Raw genomic sequence first — 20,136 nt, 5'->3', positions numbered from 1 at the left:
ATTAAATTGAAAGAATTTTAAACTGGAGGTTGATCAGTAAAAGTGTATTTTTCTACTCCATATTTTGCTGTGGAATCTTCCATCATGGATGTCTTCAGAACAATCCTGATTGGATGCAAAACTGACTTTCTTAATGCAGCTTAGTTTTTAAATATTCCTTCATATTCTTGTAGTCTTTGCTCAGTTCATATCTCTTCCAGATGAGTCCTAGGCATATCCTCCTGATCCAAAGATCTCTTTTCCAGAGTCCACTGGTGACTAAAAGTTGCTGTGGTGCCTCAGGGCTGGAGATCACATCAGGTTAGCAAGGGACAAAAGCCTCCAGTAAAACTTTCTGGCATGTTTAGAAACAGAATTGGAATGTTTCAGCAGCTGAAGTCTGTATATTTGGGGGAATGACTTCTTTAATCTTCTGCATGCTACCTTTTATACATTTATTAACTAATTATAATTATATAATCCACTGTTAGGTCGTGACTGTGCTGATGTTAGAAATAGCTCTCTAAAGCACTGTTTAATGCAATAAGTACACTTAATGTGTATCACACACATCAGATTTCTGTTATCTTTTCAGAAATGCCATGTGGAAGTGTTCCAAAAGTTGCCAATGCTCAGTTTGAAGGCAGAAAGAAAGAATCTTATGAGCCTGGTGAAACAGTTCGCTACCAGTGTGATCCAGGGTTCCAGATTGTTGGTTCCCCTGAAATTTTCTGCAGGAAGGGAAATTGGACATCACCTTCCACTTCACCCTTCTGTAAAGGTATAGGTTCTACTTCTAAGTAATCCATGATCCTTCTTAGCATTTCATGTTGTGAATTAAGATAATTTTTACTTGGGCATGCAGGTGAGTCAGGCCAATACAGCCAACAGGTGACTTGCTTTGAATGGGCTACTACCACATCTATTTTTCTGGCTTCTGGAAAACAACAAGCAGGGTAGATCAACAAAGCAATCATCTCCCTGTGGGCTGGAGCTGGTAGCTGAATCCTGGCTCTCTTGAAATCAAGCAGGCAGACATTATGGAGGAATCCTGCAGCATCCTGGCTTCAAAGGATCAGATAACTCTGGGGCAATGGATCTTATTTTCACATCACTAGCATGTCAGTTGCTTACAAGCACCTTGAAATAGTAAACAAATTGTGTCACTTCCCAAACTAGTAGCACTCGATGCCACTAGTTTGGAAAGTGTGTGCAGCACAGCTGGCTGACCTCTGTGACCTCTCTTTTTAGTTTTTATAGGCAAACAATACTGGGTGCTGAAGCATTGCAGAATAAACCCTATAATGTATCAGAATAAACCTTCTTTTTCTACCCTTAGAAAATGGTGTGCATTCCTCAAAGTGCTTTTTGCTCACCAGGAGCTCTGGAATGCCGTGCTGTGTGAGTTTTGTGTTGCCCATCAGGAGCTCTGGAATGCCGTGCTGCGTGAGCTTTGTGTCGCTCACTACAAATCCTCTCTCTGCAGATGTCAGCTGTGGAGCTGCGCCGGAGATCCCCGACGCGCGCATGGCAGATGCTCCTGAGGAGAGGTACCTGCCCGGGGCCAGGGTGCACTATCAGTGTGAAAGGAACTTCCAGATGACGGGAGCAAATTACATCCTTTGTTCAAATGGTCAATGGTCAGAAGCCCCAGTTTGCAGAGGTAGGAATCTGTACTTTCACCTTGCCTGTTAGCATAGAGGCAACCAGTTCTCTATTGAAATACTCTGAAGACTTTGCCTTTTTTGCTTGTTTTCTTTGGCTACCCCAACTTTGAACTTGCTATTGCTTCCTTGCACAGAAATTTAATTAAACTTGATGCTTCTAGAGATACTGAGAATATTTTCATCAATAGCAAAAATGTTCCTGAAGCAGCAGGGCCCAAGACCTGTTGCTCTGTCATTCTCCTGTATGCTGTTGGTATTTCCCCAGTGCCCACCACTTCAGTGACTTTCAGTGGACAGACACCTAAGGGCTTCTCTCTTGTGTTCGAAGCTGAGTGGAAGCAGCAGTAGGACAGAAAAGCAGCTCTTCTTCTGCAGTGCTCCACTCTGGCCAATGCTGAGCCTAGCAGAGCCCAGATCTAAACCATGTAAGATCTGCTAGGGCCATGGGAGCAGAAAGATCATTCCTGTGACAAGGAACACTCAGGAATGCTCCAGAGTCTGCCAGTCCAATCTATGGCTGCAGGGTGAGCACAGCTCCATGGAGCTGGCTGTGCTTACCCAGCCCTGAGCAGCACAGGCTGACAAGCTCCTGCAGCACAGCCAGCTCTCCAGAGCTCTGCACTTCAGCAGGGAATCAGTTTGGCTGCTACCCCTGTGGTTTCCAGGAAGGCCAGGGCTCCCCAGGGAAAGACAAGGCTGATGTGGCTCTTGTGCATAAGTACAGAAACACTGGCTTTCTCTAGAAACTCTTATTGACCCTGCCATCTCCTGAGAGTCCCAAACAGTGCTCTGCTGCCACTGCCACACCTCATTGCTTTCCCCATGGTGAACTCCTCTGACCCACCTGAGGCAGAAAATCTGTACAGAAATTGTAACAAGGCTAATTCCTTTCACTTGTGGTTGTATAGATGAACATCTTAATAACTGGAAAGGTGACTGCAGCAGTGTCTCTTTTCAGATGTGAGATGTGATCCTCCTCTAGAAATTGCTGGTGGTACCATTGAAGGTATTAGAAAGTCCAAGTATATGCCTGGAGAGAGTGCAAAGTATCAGTGCTGGAAAAATTTTAAGATGACTGGGCCTTCTACTGTAATGTGCAAAAATGGGACCTGGACAGAGCTGCCAACATGCAAAGGTAACTTCTCTCTGTCTCTCTCTCTCCGTCCAGCCTCCTGTCAGTGATAGCATCATAAAGCTGCCTCATTGTCATTTAGCATCTCAGTGCCCTCATGGTGCACAGCTGCCATGGCTCTGGCACACTCAGGACAAGGCAGGCCATTTCCCAGGCCTCTGTTCAGATGGGGTGGATTTACCAAGCCGAGGGACTCGGGTGGCTTCACTCAAGAGGGCCAAGAGCCACACCTTATGCAGGACAAGATGAAATCCTGCAGACAGCTGCAAGCACTTAAGCTGTGCTCAGAGGGGGTGAGCTGGCAGTTGTGAGCCTGAACTTTGGAGAAATGAGAAACTCTTGCTCCTTCCTGCCAGCTGTTTGGTTCTCTCTCTGCTTTACTCCGCTTCTGCACCCAACATAGTGTGGGTGGTATTATTGACCAGACCTTCTCTGCATTTGAACTTCCTCTCTGATTGGGAAATTTCTTTCAGGACAAGCTGGGAGATGTGGCACACCTCCAGCTATTCAAAGTGGAGAGCTTCTTCTCTTCCCCTTGCAAGAATATCAAGAAGGTGATAGTGTGGAGTACAAATGCCCAAATTTCTATATCCTGGAAGGATCTCCAACAATCACCTGTCGCAATGGGCAGTGGACAGACCCCCCAGTTTGCCTGGGTAGGTTGAAGCATGTGCTGGGTGGCCAAAGGCTGTGTGACTGCTCCTCTTGTCTTCTTCTGAGACCCTGAGGGCAGCACTGGTGCTGGGGCCAAAGTGCTGGCAGGCCAGAATGGCAGTGCGTCCTCCTTTTGTCTCAAAGGCGCTTCTGCTCAAATTCAGCTTGTGGGTTGGGATCACGGCTCCACCCAGCAGGCTGTGAGCCAGGAGGATGGGTCTGAGTGAGTGGCAGTGCTGGAGAAAGCCAGGGGTGCCTCCGTGATGAGAGAACAATTTTAGAGAAGTACAGAGCAGAAGGGAAGGAGGGATCTCTCAAAAATATATGTGGGGAAGTTCATTGGTGTTTGGTGTCTTCCCCACCTGTGCTTCATTCTTGCCCTGTGTGACTGACAGGGTGACAAGGCTTCTCCCAAGGCTTTTTTTTTCCCTTTAGCTTGGATGTGAATGTCTTTTCTGTTGCAAGTAACAGAGGGTCAGAGCACACTTGGAAGCGTTTTTGATGTGAAGGACTTCTGTAGGCTCTAGGGGCAAAGCATGTGGTGTGTCTGTATGAAGTACTGACACTCTTCTCTTGACTTTTTCAAGTGGCCTGTACGGCATCAGAGGAAGATATGGCCAGAAACAATATTGAGCTGAAATGGGTTGGCCAAGCCAAGCTGTACTCCACATCGGGTGACTTTATCGAGTTCCGCTGTAAACAGGGATATTTGAAACATCCAAATAGTCCCAACTTCAGAGTCCAGTGTGTGGAGGGGACATTGAACTACCCATGGTGCACACTGGGAAGTAAGTCATCCCCTCTTGCCTTTGCTGCTCTGTTGCTGCATTTTTAGTGCTGAAGGGAAGCAGAAAGCCCTTGGCTTTTCTGTCTGTGGGAGCCTCCTGGAAGCTGCAGGAATAGAGGGCAGTGCCCTCAGGAAGTCATTGCCCAGCACACCTGAGCTGGGGAAAGGGCACTCAGGGCACTCACAGGGGGTGCCAACAGAGCATCAGTTGTCCAGTGTGAGATTTACAGGCAAATAACAGAATTATTTTTCTGCAGGCAACTGTTTTCTGGATAGGAGCACTATGGAAGAGAACAACATTCAGTTGCAGTCACCCAGGCAGTCAAGCCCTCGCTATAGCTCAGGGGACCCTGTTGTGTTTGAATGCAAGCCTGGCTTCTGGCCAGTGTCCCAGAGGGAGAGATTCAGCGCCCAGTGCCTGGATGGAGTGATTCCATATCCTGTGTGTCAGTGTAAGTGCTTGCTGCCAAAGACATGGGGCACGGGCTGTAGGAGGCAGTTCTGGTGAAATTTCCTGTTCACTGCTCTGAGGAGCCCCTGGGGTCTGTCAGGATTGGAATTTATGCTTTTTCCCCTTTTTTTCTCTTTACACAGAATTGTCATTGTTTGGGTAAAAGGAAATGACATGAGAGAGCCCAGCTGTGGCAATGACAGAGCCCTCAACCAACCCACTGACTTGAGCTCAACTTTTCCTGGTGTTTCCCATTTTGCTGTGCTTTGTTCGCAGCTTAGCCAACGTTCTGTCTTGGAATTTGTTCTTGTTTTTATTACTGGATGGTTGTCTTTGCATATTATCCACATTAGATCTAGTTTTGTAAATGTATTTACATTTTATGCAGACAAAGGGTTGTGCTTACATTTTATCCATTCTATCCTGATCTCACTGTTATTTTATTAACAATCGTGGCCTGAAAACAGGCTGGCTTTGGAGGCATACTGAGACAAGAATTAAAGCTGACAGTTAATTTGATTATCAGCACACAAAGTGTATTTGGCCTTGTCTAGTCCTACGTTCTTCTCCATGCACTTGCTTGGAAATGAGTCTGGGGTGAGTGTCCTGAGTGCCTGCGCAGAAAGAGCAAGTAATGGAGTCTCCTTTGAACAGCTTGAGGCAGTCTCTAGCCAGAACCAGTTTTTCTGGGGGACTTGCCTGCAAAGGCAAGATGTTGGGGTGCAAGTAATTGGGATTTCTAGGGGAAGGTGGGGACTAGTTCCTGGATAGGCCAGTCTGTGCCACCCCCAGCCCATCTGCCCTTCACAAACAAGGAGAAAGGGGCTTGTGGAAATCAGTGGCAGCCTGGCTGTGGCAGCCATGTGCTAATGCACTCCTTGATTCAGAAGAGAGAAAAAAGCAAGTACCAGAGTACAAATCCTACTCCTTAGGGGAGCAGACTTCTACTTATTTAGGAAAACAGGAGTCCAGAAAAGCTTATAGGTCTTAGAGCACAGAATCCTGCAAGCACAGGATTACTCAGTTCTCATCTTCAGGAGGAAAACCACATCTACCTAGACTGACTTATCTCATCAGAGACTGCAGAGAGCTCTCTGAAGCAGAAAAAAAATCAATGTACAGGGGATTAAGGCAAAAACAGGCTCCAAGGTGAGCTGTCTGTGGCATTGATGTGGCATGTATAGATAATGTTAGAAAAGCTGAAGTTCAGAGTGGCACTTACAAGGGACATTAAGGGTCACAAGAAGGTATTCTCTTGCTACACTAGTATTAAAGCAATCAATAAGAAAATGTGGCATGTCACTAAAACAGGTAGATGGGGCAGCAGCCCCACATGAAGCTTGAGTATTTGATGTGTTCTTTGCCTCAAAGTTCATCAACAAGATGCTGCCTTCATGTCAGCAATGCCCCTCATCCTGTCCTGTGGTTACAGCCACACAGCCAGTGCTGTGTGCACATCCAGAGCAAGTGATGAGGGTGAATGAATTCTACTTCCAGCAGCTCTTCCAGCGAGGGCCTTTTAATCCCTTTTGCTCCAGTTTGCTCTGTAAGAGGAAGGGTATTGCTGTTATATGCACTGTGTAAAGTATTTTTATCAACCTTTTTTTCCACCTATTGGTTGGCTGGGTTTTGACTAAATAAGCAGAATTTGTCTATTCCTGAATGCTTTTGTTCCTTTTTCTGTCTTATTCATTCATGTAACTCTTGCAAAAGCTTTGGAAACCCACACAGAGCACCATACATGCTATGATTTCACAGACAGATGAGTTTAGACATGAAAGACAGAAGACACCCTTCGAGTGGCTTTTTTATTAAACCAGACTAAAATGGATGCAAGGCAAACTTTGTCCATATTCCTGGATTTTCTTCATAGCTGTAAGTCATACTTGTTCTCAGGCAGACCCTTAAGAGTATCAATATTTAAGTGTCACAGGAACTCATACCAAGTACTCGGATTTTAATATTCTTAAAATAGTTTTAAAAAAAAAAAAACTTCTCAGCCAATTTGTATACTTTTAGGTTTTAAGTAGTTTTACAGATCCCTTAAAAACTTTTTTTATATTTGCTCTTTTATATTGTTCCTCAAGTTCAGTCCTTTAGAGGCTCCTTACCTGTGAAGGGAGAATGAGTGCTGTTAAGATGTACAAGTCCTTCCTCCAGCTTTTCCAATGTGTATGCTAATATTGCATCCCTGTGCTGCACTGCTCATCTTCACCCCACAAAGGCCTTTCCCTTCCATCCCCCTCCAGCTCAGACTCAACACTCATTTCCCAAAGCTGAGTGGAGCAACCTGGAGAACACGAGGCCACCCTAATTCACCTGCTAATAAGAGATAAAGAGCACATACATACCTTTCCTATGGCCTTTCCTCAAGTCCATACTTGCTTTTCTCTTTCAACACACCTTGGATATGCCAGCTGTCCTCTATCACACTGTACTTGAAATAAAGTTGTGCCAGATTCTGCTCCAAAATGGTTCTGTTTGCAGTAAAATCCAACATAATCCCCATGGTAAAAGTAAACTTGGTCTGCATAGAATGCTTGCAGCAGCACATTATTTTTCTCCATTTCAGTTTTTGACAAAGTACACGGCTCTAAAAAAGAGAGACTTGATCACTGCTAATAAATCAATTCTTTTTGGAACAGACTACTTTGACCAGGCTACACTAAAGCTGCTAATTATTTCCTATTGTATTATTACACTACAGGCATATCATAGTTAAGGAAATAAAAAACACCAGATGAGCTTAACTTGCTTCTATTTAAACTTTCATATGTCATTTGAAGACACTGAAATTGAGACTTAAAAGTTCTAGCTGACAATACTCAATTTACAAATTATAAGGATCTGATTTTAGAGACAATTGGGGTTGTTCAGCCTGGCAAAAAGAAGAATCCAGGGAGACCTCATTGCACCCTTCCAGAGCCTAAAAGGGGCTTATAAGAAAGAAGAAGACAGAGTTTTCAGTAGGGCCTGGAGCAATAGGACAAGTGGTTGTGGTTTTAAACTACAAGAGGGTAAATTCAGGGTAAAAAGGAAGTTATTACCAGCAGTGAGAGGGGTAAAACACTGGAACAGTTTTCCCTATTTTCCCTTTTCCCACAGACAGTGGTTGCCCCTTTCCTGGGAAAGGCCAAGGTCAGGCTGGACAGCCCTGCTCATTGCAGGGGATTGGACCTGATGGCCCTTCCAGGTCACTCCCAGGCTGTTCCTTGAGGCTATGAATTCTATAGAGAAATAAGTGCTTCTTTATCTTGTTTATCACACCTACCTATACAAACTGGAGGTGAGGTCCATTGTCCTTCAGAGCAGTAGATTTTCTCAGAGCCTTGCAAAAAATGATAGTCAGAGCAAATATACTGAACTGAAGAGCCACTGTCATAGTGGGGCAGTGCTGGGACAGTCAGAGCTCCATTTGCAATAGAGGGTGGTGAGCCACATTTTTCTGTAGCAGCTGCAACAATAATAAAAACATTTAAGAATAAGAAATGAACAAATTGACTGCTTTATCATAAATTAAATGAACATGAAGGTTTTCTTTTTACAGCCCTCTTTCTACAGAGCTTTACATTTCCTGGGCTCAGAGCAAAGCTTCCCCCTCCCTTCTACAGCCTTGCACAGCCAAGGCAGGTGTATCACTTTTCCAAGCTTGGCTATATTCAACAATAGAGTTGCCTTGTGCATCTGTATTGTTGAAGCCTAAACACTGATTATTTACAACAGGCTTCAGGCCCACACTAAAAGCAAAACAAATAATTTCTAAGTAGGTCTAAGATTGAGTAATTAAAAATGCAATAAAAAATTATTGCTTTACCTTGAATAACACATTTTGGATAATTCAGTCTGCCTTGGTCACACTGTGTTCTCCCAGGAGATGGAATGGCAGTCTGGAGAAAACTATATCCCTGTTTACATTCAAACTCTATGAGATCTCCATGAAGGAAAACTAATTCTTCCCGTCTCCATTTCAATGTTAAGTTGTTGCTGTCCATATCAGTTACATTCAGAGTACATGGTTCTGGGAAATAAAAGTGTATTTTAATAAGGAGCCACCTTAACTGGTTTCTTAGCTCCCTTATGTAGGAGTGAAGAAAGAGAACCCCATGTCAATAATTCTAAAATGCTTCTGAATTTTGCAAGACAAAGAACTACAGATGTATAAAAAAATGCAAACGGAAAGAAGTTGTCTGAAGTGACAACAAAAACCAAACAAACACATGCAAAAGGAATGGCTGCTTTCTGACAGGTTCTTAAAACCCAGTGCCAGGATCACGTCAGGGAGTGTAGCTTTCCATTAGATGATTAACCTCATTAACTTCTGAAACCACTGTTCACCATCAATAAAGCCTACAAAAATAAATTTCTACAAGTTCCATGAGCATCACTGGCTGATAAAGGCTCTTACTGATGCTTTGCTGAGGGAAAGGCAAGGAGAACTCAGTTATTGGCAGTCTGGTGACAGGGGTGTAACACCAAATTCACATACAATTTTCCTGAAGCTCAGTGCAACACCAAATTCCCATGGCATTTTCCTGAAGCTAACATCAGCATGGGCTCTCTCTGGTCTGTTTAGGTGAGTGTATAAAAGAAATCTCAAAAACATGCAAAGGATGATGGGCTTATTGGGATGCTAACAAGACAAATAATGCTCACAGAAAGTGAGATTTCATTATTTCACAGGATTTCTTGAATTTGAATACTCAGATCCAAAAATGCTGACCTGGACCTTTCAGTCTAGATGAGGTAACTTTTGTTCATTTAGAAATATGCAATTAAAACTGAACTGATTGTGTATTTTTATTTTCACAGTAGATTACAAACTGAAAGGTGAGCCAATTTAACACAGGATGTTAGTAAAATTTAATTATTTTATTAGAGGAAGGAAGGAAAGATAAACAAACAACTCTTGTTTGTATTCCTGCTAGCACTGGTAATTTTCTAGTGGGAGTTCTATACATTGTTTTGAGCAGCATACATAAAAGCAGCACAGAAAAATTTGGAAGTCCATGCCAGCATGAAACAACAGATATAAAGACACATAATTTAAGAAAAAAAAGCCTGAAAGTTTAAAAACAGAAGTCCAAGAAGCCATTGTTAATTCTTTGTTAATTGTATCTAAAAGCCATTTTGGGAATGGCTACACCATTCCTTCTAATCATCTACTGAAAGACAGGAAGAAATTAACTGAATGGACAATATGGAGGAAAGAAATTGGAGAATCCTCCCGGGAAACAGGAATAGCCATATACTAGAATAGCTCACTCAAGCTGCCAGAGGAATCTATTTAATCTATTTAAGAACAGGCCAGAGGATACCCAGCAGGAGAGGCCTGCTAAAAATTTAATTTTGGTTCATCCTCATATTTCTGGAACCTTTATTAACTCCAACAAAGGAGAAAAGATGGTAATGAAACGATTATTTAGAGGTTCCTTCCAATTTTCCCTTTTTATATTACATATGACAATGTGATTTGTAATTTTCCTTCCAAGACTCACCTAAGCAGGTTGGTTGTTCTGTCCAGTTTCCTTGGTGACAATAAACAGTGCTGGGCCCATCCAAAAAGTGGTAATGCTGACAAACATATTCTACCCAGGAACCACTTTTGTAACTTGCCAGTACTGGGCCCAGGACAGCACCATTTTTAACCACAGGTGGAGAGGCACAGTCTTGCTGCACTTCTGATATGGGATAGAGAGAAAGGCATTAAATCTTGATTAGATTACAACATTGTTAACACTGGAGAAAGTATTAGACCAATACTAGACTGAGCAAAAAATTTTGCAAACAAACAGAATCCAAACCAATACAATTCCTTTTCCAAGTTTCATTTTTGGAAACTCTACACTTGCCTTTCTGAATTTTAGATATGCATTTTATTTCCCTCCACACGTTACATCTATGCCTATTTTTGACTCTTGCTAGTTTACACTCAATACAGATTAATTTTTTTCATGTGATGTAGACCATCTTATTTGTTACTTTAGATGTTTCATCTATGTGTGGTTCAAAAAAATCCTCATTGTAAGTATTAATCAAAGGAACAACAAAATACTCATGAAGCTGCATGTCCAAATAATACTAAAGGGTACAAAATGACTGAAAGTAAGTGCTCTGTATGAAATAAAATTACAAATACAGAGCAGGCTTATTGGTGTAATTTAGAAATAACCAGCAATGGCTTTTATTTATTAGCTACATTGACATCTGCATCCCATGCAAGCATTTTCAAGAATAAGGAGCTGTCTGATAGCAAAAGAATAAAAGTAGTCATAAAAGGCCTATAATTGGATTGGAGAGTCCCTTTTAAATAGAAGAGCAATGTTCACCTACTCATATCTTCATTGTGATGTGATTGGTTTGCCCCTGTTTCTGCATCTGCCTCGAGTGGTGGTGGTGCTGTCCCAGATTCCTGGTTATCCACAGCTCCTGTAACCATAGCAGAGACTCAGAACCAGTTTTCACAAAAACAGCTCATTCTAAAGTACTAAAACAGGCAGGCATGATGCACTCCCAAATGTAATAATCCCATTTTTCCAGGGAAGATGTCACAGGTGGCAGCTGAATTCACTTGGCTCATCCTTTTTAATCTGGGAACCACGGATTGCCTGTAAAATATGCAGCACTTTGTCTCTCAAGCCTTTTAAGAGAGGAAGGATAACAGTTTTGCAGATAGAGAAACTGAGACTCTCCAGAAAATTAAGGCATGGGTTGAAGAATCATTTCAGTTCAGTTGTCAGCCTCCACAGAACTAACTCACCAATACAGATAGAGGGTGATGTCCATTTTCCTCCTTCACACTGGATTTCCTCAGATCCTCTCCTTCCCAAGGTACACTGTACATGAACTTTGTCTCCATTATGATATGTTCTTCTGGCTGTGCTGACATGGCCATGAGGGAGGGGTGGTGGAGGACATTTATTTTTTACATCTGAAAATAAAAAATTGCATATTGTTTTCTGGCTTACCAAAACCATGTACACAATTGAGCTCACCATACACAATGCAAGCCTATCACTCAAAAGGCTTTTTTTGGCTAAGCCGGAGTAATTTCTTAATAAAATTTTCTTAATTTTCTTAATACAATGGGAGACCCAAACAAACAAGTGATTTTGCATTCCACAAATATAAAATAAAAGTACTATGTCATTGTACTGCTATAAACAAATTTGTAATTTCTCCACAGAGACTTAATAAAATGTCCTTTGTAGGACTCCAGGAAATAGAGATCTCCCATACCCTCCATTCATACACTATTTAAAGCGGATTATGTATTAATTCTAGTGCTACAGAAGAAGCAATAAGCATAGCCCATTTCCTATCTCCAAATTAAGTTTGTGATTACTGTATCCTCAAAAGTAGATTTAAGCCTTGTTTTCATCCTCTTGAGCATCTCCACCTTCTCTGCACTCACTCAAGGAAAGTTCCTGCTGTGTCATGAGAATAAACACAGGGCTGGAGTCTAAGATGTAGTAAAGGTTGTTTTGTGCTGCTTCCTGCTCTGTTCTATATCTCAACTGCTTCACCTTTCATTCTTTCGGAACTTTCTTTGCTGAGACTCTCCATTATCCCCCAGTGACTGGGGAAGTTATAGCAATTGCTAAAGGTATGTTTCTGTCCTCAGGACAACCTTTTATTTAATCTGTTCAAAGCAACTAAAATTTGGGCAAGTTGTACAACTCTGAAAAGTACCACAAGCTAAGGAGAGCCTTGCTACAAATTTTATTTTTAATGCCTCTCAAGAGGGACATCCCCATCCCACAAGGCAGGATTAAGCAGGCCTGGTTAACCCTTCATGTATTCTGAACAGTTTATTGAGCTTCAGGGTCTAAACTGTTGATTCCTGCTTCTCTGGGATTCAACTTGGACAGGCAACACTAAGAGACAGTATCTGTCCTGCTGTTAGAGTTCACTGAAATGTAGTTCTAATTACCATTGCTCCCCTTCTTTCTGCTTTGGCTGCCTGCTCTTTGACTAACACTTGATTTACATTTAGGCTACAAACCGTATTTTTATTTTGTATTCATAAAGTATTTCTTGAAAGAAGGTGTGAGCTTCTCTCTAAGAATTTGACACAGTAAAACTATAAAAGCAGGGTACCTTCACAAACTGGAGGGTCTGGATACCACCCAAAATTATAGCATTGAATTAAGTCAGAACCAGTGACAGAATAATGTTTGTCACAGAAAAAGTGAACTACATCTCCTTCTTCATAGGTTTTCTTCACAGGATAGAAACCTCCATGAGCTACTTCACTCAAAGCGGAGCAAGTTATCCCTGGGAAGACAACACAGCAGTGAACCCAGCAGAAGAAACCAGCAGGTGATTTTTGCATGTCAGTGGATGAGTTTCCAGGGCTGAGGACGTACTGGTGCAGCGTGGGGGCAGATCCCAGCCGTGGGGGAGGCACAGCGCCGTGGCGGCGGCGCTCCCGGCGGCGGTGCGGAATCCCGGCTGGCAGCGGTACCGCAGCGTCCCGTTCCGCCGCACCTCCCGCGCCGCGCCCGCCGCGCTGCCGTGCTCCAGCCGCGGCACCTGGCACCACCCTCGGGGAAATAAAGCACAGCCATCAGCACAGCATGCTCTTCTTGCGGGAGTATTCCAAAGCTTCCCTTAGATACACCTTAAAAGTGGCCAGATCCCAGGCAAAATGATGAATAACTACAAATGCAGCTGTTGGCACAAGTTTTCTGTTTGTCATTTGGGACAGAAAGTTTGTCTGGGAATGGATTTATTTGAAACAGCGTGATTTAATCTCTACCGATTCATTTTACATCTATCAATTTACATCCATTGTCACAGACATGTTTTATGAAAAATCCTTTCCTTAGGATTTTTTTCTCCTGAGAAGCCGAGAGGCCTCAAGAACAACATGTAAACATTTATTATCTGCTGCTGTGGAATGCAACAGCTGGGTCTGTGATTGGTCCCTGTCGGTTGTTTCTAATTAATGGGCAATCACAGTCAGCTGGCTGGGACACTCTGTCCGAGACACAAACTTTTGTTATCATTCCATTCCTGTTCTACTCTTAGCTAGCCTTCTGATGAAATCCTTTCTTCTATTCTTTTAGTATAGTTTTAATATAATATATATCATAAAATAATAAATCAAGCCTTCTGAAACATGGAGTCAACATTCTTGTCTCTTCCCTCATCCTGCAATCCCTGCAAACACCACCACAATCTATCATTTTACGTCTATCATTTTACATGTATCATTTTACAATTCTTTACAAATGCACAAAACCAGGAGCACGTGAAATGTGACAAGTTCTTCCCCAGAGGTACAGCTGAGAACATGCTTTAGGAGCACTCAAATGACAGCCTGTCATAGGCAGCTTGGCCCTACAGCAAGGACAGTGGAATTCCAGACTTCTGCAAGAGATTAGAAAGGAGAAAAATGCACAACACTACCAAGTGTTTTAGTACAGCTTGGCTGGAAGGACCATCCTTGTGGCTGACACTGCACTGTATCTTCAGCAGCACCACTTGGGGTGAGGTAGCCTGGATTACATTTGTATTGCAGTTTCTCATGGATTTTGAAGTCCATTTCTGTGCTGTAAAAAGAGCCATTTTCCAAAAGAGGCTTGGTGCATTTTCCTGAAGGATAGAAGACAGCTTGGTTAGAAAGAAAGAATGGAATATTTTTGTTTTCCTGCAAGCAAAAGAAGGGGTTTGTAGCTACACTGATAATCTGATTTTCTTGACTTATTGAAGAAACTCTGCTTCAATCATCAAACTATACAGCAAACCACTGGTAACCACATGGAATACAGCCAAGGAATCTAGAGCTAGGGAGACTCAAGAAGTTATACATCTAAGGGAAAAGTAATAGTTTTCCCAGACTAAGAAAACTGGAAAACTTTATGTTCTTATATAAAAATATAAATGGGTAAATGCCCTTAAAATATGTATTATTGTAAAAATATTCCATATATAAACCTATGTAGTCTCGACATAAATAATTGATTGCACCCTGTACATTTTATCCCTTCTGTTATGCAGCTTCTTTTCCTCTGTGTCCCAGAAAAACCAGCCAGGGAATGCTCCTGCTGGAAGCAATGGTGAATAAAGCTAACTCACTGTAGCATCGAGGCACTGGAGACCATCCTTTTGCTGTACAAGTTATTCTTCCATCTTGAGTCCCACTTTCAGTTGTGTAACCAACCACACAAGAATAGGAGAGCTTTTTTCCTTTATCCATAGGGAAATAGTATCTTCTGAAACTGTAATAGTACTGGGGAAGGTTTCCATTTTCTATCTGTGGCAAATCACAAGGTGTATCTGTAAAAAGATCAATATTTCCTACTAAAAATTTCAGCCCAGATATGAATGGTTTTGCATTAATTTATCTAATATCAACTTGGCTGATTCAGGCTTTCAAACAAGAGCAAAATTCTGAATACTTGCAAACATGAAGGGCCTTTTGAGACCTGCTGAAATGAAGACATTCTACAATTTTATCAGCTTTTGCTCTTAGGGTTTCACAAGAATATCAGCTGTAGAATAAAACCTCCTAATGTGAACTGGGGAAAACTGATGCAGGACACTGTAATTTTGCCCTATTTTGCCCAGAAGCACGAGAACCCTTTGCTGCACAAACATAACAATGCCTACTGTAAAATGCAGTGACGAGTGTCAGGATTAGCAGTGCCTCAGCTCCATTCAGAAAATGCTACCAGAAAAGTAGGATAAGCTGCTAGGAGGCAATACAGGAGTTAGGCTTGCTTAAGAAAGGGAATTTAAGAACAGTCAACAGAAAAGAAACAAGAAATGGAGATTAAAGAAATAACAAGCAGAATGGTAATTTTAAAAAAATCCTCAGCAATAGGAGAAAACACTTTTAAAGAGTAGTGCTGAATATGACATTAGGTTATTTAAAGAAACCCCAAAGTAACAAAACAAAAACAAGCAAAAAAATAATAAAAAAAAAAACAACCAAAAGAAGAAATCAGTGCTGAAAATAGGGATAGAAAAATGCAGGACCACCCCACATTAACTTCTGCAGGTTCCATTTAACTTCCACTATTTTGCTTTATAACAAAGTGAAAAATACTTCAATCCCCAAGACACTTCAAGACATGAAATGTTTTAATAGTACAAAATTTCAAATAGTACATATTGTAATAGTAGAACATTCCTAAATAATTTTCTTCTGTACTAGAGGCTGAACATTTCAATATCACAGCTTTGAGGCTTAGACAGGAATCAGCCATGTCACAACAGAATTGTATTTAAATTTAAAAATCAGTGTTTACTCAGTAAAGAGATGAAAGACATTGCACTTAAGTACCAAGACTGCATATTCTAGATTCAATGTACAGTAGAATTCAGTGTATTTACCTTCTGCAAAGAGTTTCCTTGAACACACCATAACTAGGAAGATAAAATAGCTTTTAAATCTCATCTTCTTTACTGGCTCCATCTACAGTTTCCACTACCTGTGAAAACTCCCTAAGTATTACTTTTGTAAATAATTAACTGAATTTCCAAAGGTATTGAACAAATGCCTTAATGTCCATGGTATTTTGTAACAAGTTAATTCACTGGAAAAACTATTTTCATTTGTATTAGTTCTCCAAATAACTTAGCACCAGACTGGCAGGATTCTACTTCCATTTGACACACTTTGCCACCTGTAATTTATCATTTTACAGTGAAATCAGGCAAAGAGCTTATGGAACAATTTAAGCTTGCTGATTACTGCTCCCCTTACAACCTCCAGAGTCCCAAGTTTAAAGGGCATTCTGTTATCAGATTATTTACCTTGGCTGAAATCAGAGGAAATAGACAATTCCCCCATCCTCCAGCCTAGCCCCTGAGTAAACCAGGCAGTTGCATGCTATAGATATTCGTAATTTTGAAGTTTCTTACATGAACAACATAGCCACTATTATTATCTGTCTGAGCTGTGTTGAATACAGAAAGCCTCTTCCAAGTTTTTTTTTTAAACAAAACAAAACAAAAGAACCTAATTTACAGTCACCTCACTGACTAATAGCTATCAGTTGATTTAGCATCATTAGAGATATAATATTTAAATTTGGGAATAGGAAGGTATAACTTTACAGTTTGCATTATCTTGGCCTTTCTCTGAGAAAATGCAATTCTGAGAATGCAGAAGAGAACAGAATGAACAGGGATGCTAGGATGAACACAATCTCTTCAGCCAGAAGAGATGCATGCTTGTATGTATTGCTCACTTGATAGGAATAAAAAAACTCACAGATCACCTCCCTTAAAATGTCAGGTCAGAATTTGTAAATTCACCCTTACAACATATCCTGTTGTTCCATCACTATCTTGCAATGTTTACCAAACAGAGAAATTACCTTTTCTTGCTGCCATACGTGATCCCTCAAGCCATTACTAAAATGGACTCAAGCTCCCCAAAACGAGCGAGTTTTGAAATCCACAGCCCAAGCCTCCCTTTCTACACCTCTCTAGATCAGATATTACTGTCCCCCACAAACAACTGCTTTTAATAGAATTCTACAATATCTAATCAGAGTGAAGAACCCAATGCTATTTTAATATTCACAGTTGTGGGACAACAACATATTACTGCACAGTGAAATTTCCAGTAAAATCCAGTTAATTGATTTTATTGTACAATTGCTTTTGATAGTAGTACAAAATAGGGTTTCAAAACTGTATGCAATACAAGAAGTTACCAAAATGTTAATGTAAATCTTAAAAAACATTTCCAACGGTAGTTTAACACTTATTTGCTTTTTTTAAAAAATCATTTATCCATTTACTACATACATATTGTACAAATACATCTTCCTATACATCATTTACATTTCAGTAGTAGGCAATACCAAGTGTGTCCATCACCATCACAATTGCTTGCAGAGGATCCACAACTTCTTGCATGTTATCTTTCCTCAAGACCCACTCTGGTTTAATCCTGTGAAAAGATGAGTGGCTTGCATTAAAATATTGCAATGTCACAGCAGAAATAGAAGACCAACTTTTAAGCACTTACCTTGAAACTGTTTTTATTCTTAGAGGAGTTACTGGAACAGAGGAGCTCCCAGCTAAGGCAGTGTTTGTTTTCTGCTTCACAAGTGTTCTCTCTGCATCCATCCTGTGTTTCCGAGCCGTGAGCTTATAGAGGCTCTGGATGCAAGGAACGGTTCTTGGCATTCCTCGGATTTCCTGAGGAAAGAAAGGGGAAAACAGCACACAGTCAATACTGCAAGTTCAAAAGCAGCCTAAATCAAGAAAATGAGTGTGTTCATCATCTTGGAAATGCATTTTTTAAACCAGATTTTAGTTGAAATTAATATTACAGCCATAACAGGTATGGGAGAGAAAAAAAAAATTACAAACACCACCAAAACATGCAAGAAAAGTATGTTAAATTAAACCACTAAACCCAAAACATTTAGGTCTTACCAAAGCTCTTTTAGAGTCCTTTGAAAGGATGGCCAGCAAACAACAGGTCTTTGTGAAAATGCTTCCTCCTTTCTCTGAAACTTTGTCCCCAGCTTTGCCTCTGTACATTTGCAGTAGGTCTAGTAAAGTATCTATAGAATTTTCAGCTTCATAAACTGCTCGAGTAGTTCTTTCATACTGTTAAATAAGAAAGAGACAAGAGAGCTTCTACAGACAGATCTTTAAAGCATCCTTAGTTCACAGGTTACTATTTAGAGGTTAGAGGAAAAAGCAAAGCCCATATTCTCCCCTAGAATAAATTTGTGGCTGAACTGGTATCCAAGCAATACAAATCACTTCTGTATTTACACAATTGCAGCAGATTATAAAAAGGTGCCTTTTGTGCTTCCTCCCTTGTTTAGAAACCCATAGAATCTGATTCTATAGTTATAATAAATAAATAAATTAGAATAATTTCAGATAAATCTAAAAAATTGTGATACCTTGCAATGCCTTAAGGCCATGAAATTGTTTTTTCACCAAAAAACTTCATATAACTATTACAAAGGAAATAAATAACTGGTTTCATAACATCAGTGAAAATCAGAACCTATTTTTATTCAAAACTACTACTTTTGTTGCTCTGGATTTATTGAGAAATTTTGTGGATAAACAAGTACTACAATAAGTAGCCTACTGCTTATAAACCTGCAAAAGAAAATGTTTGAGTTACCTTTGAAACATTGAGTAGAACCTGAACTGAGTATCTGATCACATCCATGCATGGAACACTCCGGTTGCAGCTTCGAATCAGAAGGAAAACACTGAAGATTGCTCTGCTCTGGGCCATATTTTCACAACACAGTGGGGACAGCCTGGTAGCCACCTCTAAAACAATTAAAGAAAAACAAATAGAGAAAATAAAACTCTGAAGTTCAAGCAAAATAATTACAAACCAGGATTTTCTCTATTTTTAAGTAAAAGTGCAAAGTAAAAACTGCAATTATTGATTTAAGAAAGTGTTTTTAAAGCAACAGTTCTAATATTCTAGACTAAACATTAAGAAGACAAAATGATCCACAGAGAACATATACTGATAGTAATAATGATAATAAACTTATGTCAGGTATAGCACTACTAGGATTAACAGAAAATTAGAGCAATCATTCAGGATTTCCTTTCTCTACATAACCATTAAATATTGTTCTTAAATCAATAATCCAATTTTAGTCTGGAAAACCCTCCATTATACCCTCTAACACTCACATTTTATAATCATGCAGAAAACCTAAATATCATTATGAACGCTCCTCAGCTGAAAAAAAATCCAGTTTTTATCCTTCTGAAAATCCATCAGTTATAATAAAACAAAATACTGACCAAGATGCTTTAGTGCTGCAAGAATGTAGGAGAGATGTTTGTATTTTAGAAGGTGATCAATTGCAATTGCAGTTCTGTTGCCCAGTTTATTTTCTTCTCTGCTCTTTTCATTGGCCTTTACTAAACTGTGCCTTAAAGCTCTGGTTTTTGCTGTGTCAGTCATCTTTCTCCAAGAATACCCCCTCCATAATGCCTATAGAAAAGGAATTCCACAAAGAGAAAAAGTTGTAAAGGGCAGACAAGACAACTGAACTTCCATCACCATTCCAAATCAATTTTACACAAGTCTGACTAAGTATTGAATTACCTTGGCCATTCAATTTTAAGTCATTAACACTCAGTGTTTACTTGTTTATCTTTTGTTACTGTTAGGTTGGACGTGACATACACACATGATCAGGGTCTAAGAAGAAAAAAGTTTTTTATTCTGCGTGTTCTTTAGCTTATATAGTCTTAACAAAGCATGATCTTCAGTTATTAACTACATCACAATAACTTATTATATTCATTGGTGCAAAGCAATTAATGTCAATATAATTGGTAAAAGTTTTACAGAAATTTAATAAGACATGTATAAACATCTACTTATGCATGTAGTCTAGCTTTCAAAAATTTTCATGTTATCTTTTCTAATCAGTTTCTATGCTTTCCACGCTTTGTCTTCTTTTTTGCTATCGATACACTCGAAAATCATCAATTGTTATTT

The 20,136-nt window shown here is 40.3% G+C and overlaps 3 protein-coding genes across 3 annotated transcripts in view; 1 reads left to right on the top strand and 2 right to left on the bottom strand.

The window, feature by feature from the left end:
- The window catches only part of CFH (complement factor H), a 28,278-nt gene extending 23,105 nt beyond the window's left edge, over positions 1-5,173 (top strand). Inside the window, exons 18-24 of the mRNA XM_030953522.1 lie at positions 575-760; positions 1,466-1,642; positions 2,605-2,781; positions 3,252-3,434; positions 4,020-4,220; positions 4,477-4,671; positions 4,814-5,173. Coding sequence (XP_030809382.1) covers positions 575-760; positions 1,466-1,642; positions 2,605-2,781; positions 3,252-3,434; positions 4,020-4,220; positions 4,477-4,671; positions 4,814-4,815 — 1,121 coding nt within the window. The 3' untranslated portion in view covers positions 4,816-5,173. The remainder of the gene's footprint in view (positions 1-574; positions 761-1,465; positions 1,643-2,604; positions 2,782-3,251; positions 3,435-4,019; positions 4,221-4,476; positions 4,672-4,813) is intronic.
- A 1,866-nt stretch (positions 5,174-7,039) lies between these two features.
- On the bottom strand, positions 7,040-16,092 carry LOC115906185 (coagulation factor XIII B chain-like). Its single transcript, XM_030953200.1, has 11 exons — positions 16,011-16,092; positions 14,751-14,951; positions 14,082-14,267; positions 13,037-13,213; positions 12,768-12,944; positions 11,428-11,598; positions 11,001-11,096; positions 10,166-10,348; positions 8,485-8,688; positions 7,942-8,124; positions 7,040-7,263 (listed from the first exon to the last, which is right to left on the bottom strand). Exons 1-11 carry the CDS (start codon positions 16,090-16,092, stop codon positions 7,040-7,042), a joined length of 1,884 nt encoding a protein of 627 aa, XP_030809060.1.
- The window catches only part of ASPM (abnormal spindle microtubule assembly), a 28,968-nt gene continuing 24,091 nt past the window's right edge, over positions 15,260-20,136 (bottom strand). Inside the window, exons 25-29 of the mRNA XM_030953199.1 lie at positions 19,431-19,623; positions 18,784-18,938; positions 18,072-18,248; positions 17,659-17,831; positions 15,260-17,580 (exon numbers count right to left, since the gene is read on the bottom strand). Coding sequence (XP_030809059.1) covers positions 17,475-17,580; positions 17,659-17,831; positions 18,072-18,248; positions 18,784-18,938; positions 19,431-19,623 — 804 coding nt within the window. The 3' untranslated portion in view covers positions 15,260-17,474. The remainder of the gene's footprint in view (positions 17,581-17,658; positions 17,832-18,071; positions 18,249-18,783; positions 18,939-19,430; positions 19,624-20,136) is intronic.

This window comes from Camarhynchus parvulus, chromosome 8, assembly GCF_901933205.1.
Source record: "Camarhynchus parvulus chromosome 8, STF_HiC, whole genome shotgun sequence".
Taxonomy (NCBI): domain Eukaryota; kingdom Metazoa; phylum Chordata; class Aves; order Passeriformes; family Thraupidae; genus Camarhynchus; species Camarhynchus parvulus.
The sequence above is the reverse complement of the archived record's forward strand: the minus strand, read 5'-3'. Positions and strand labels throughout refer to the sequence as shown.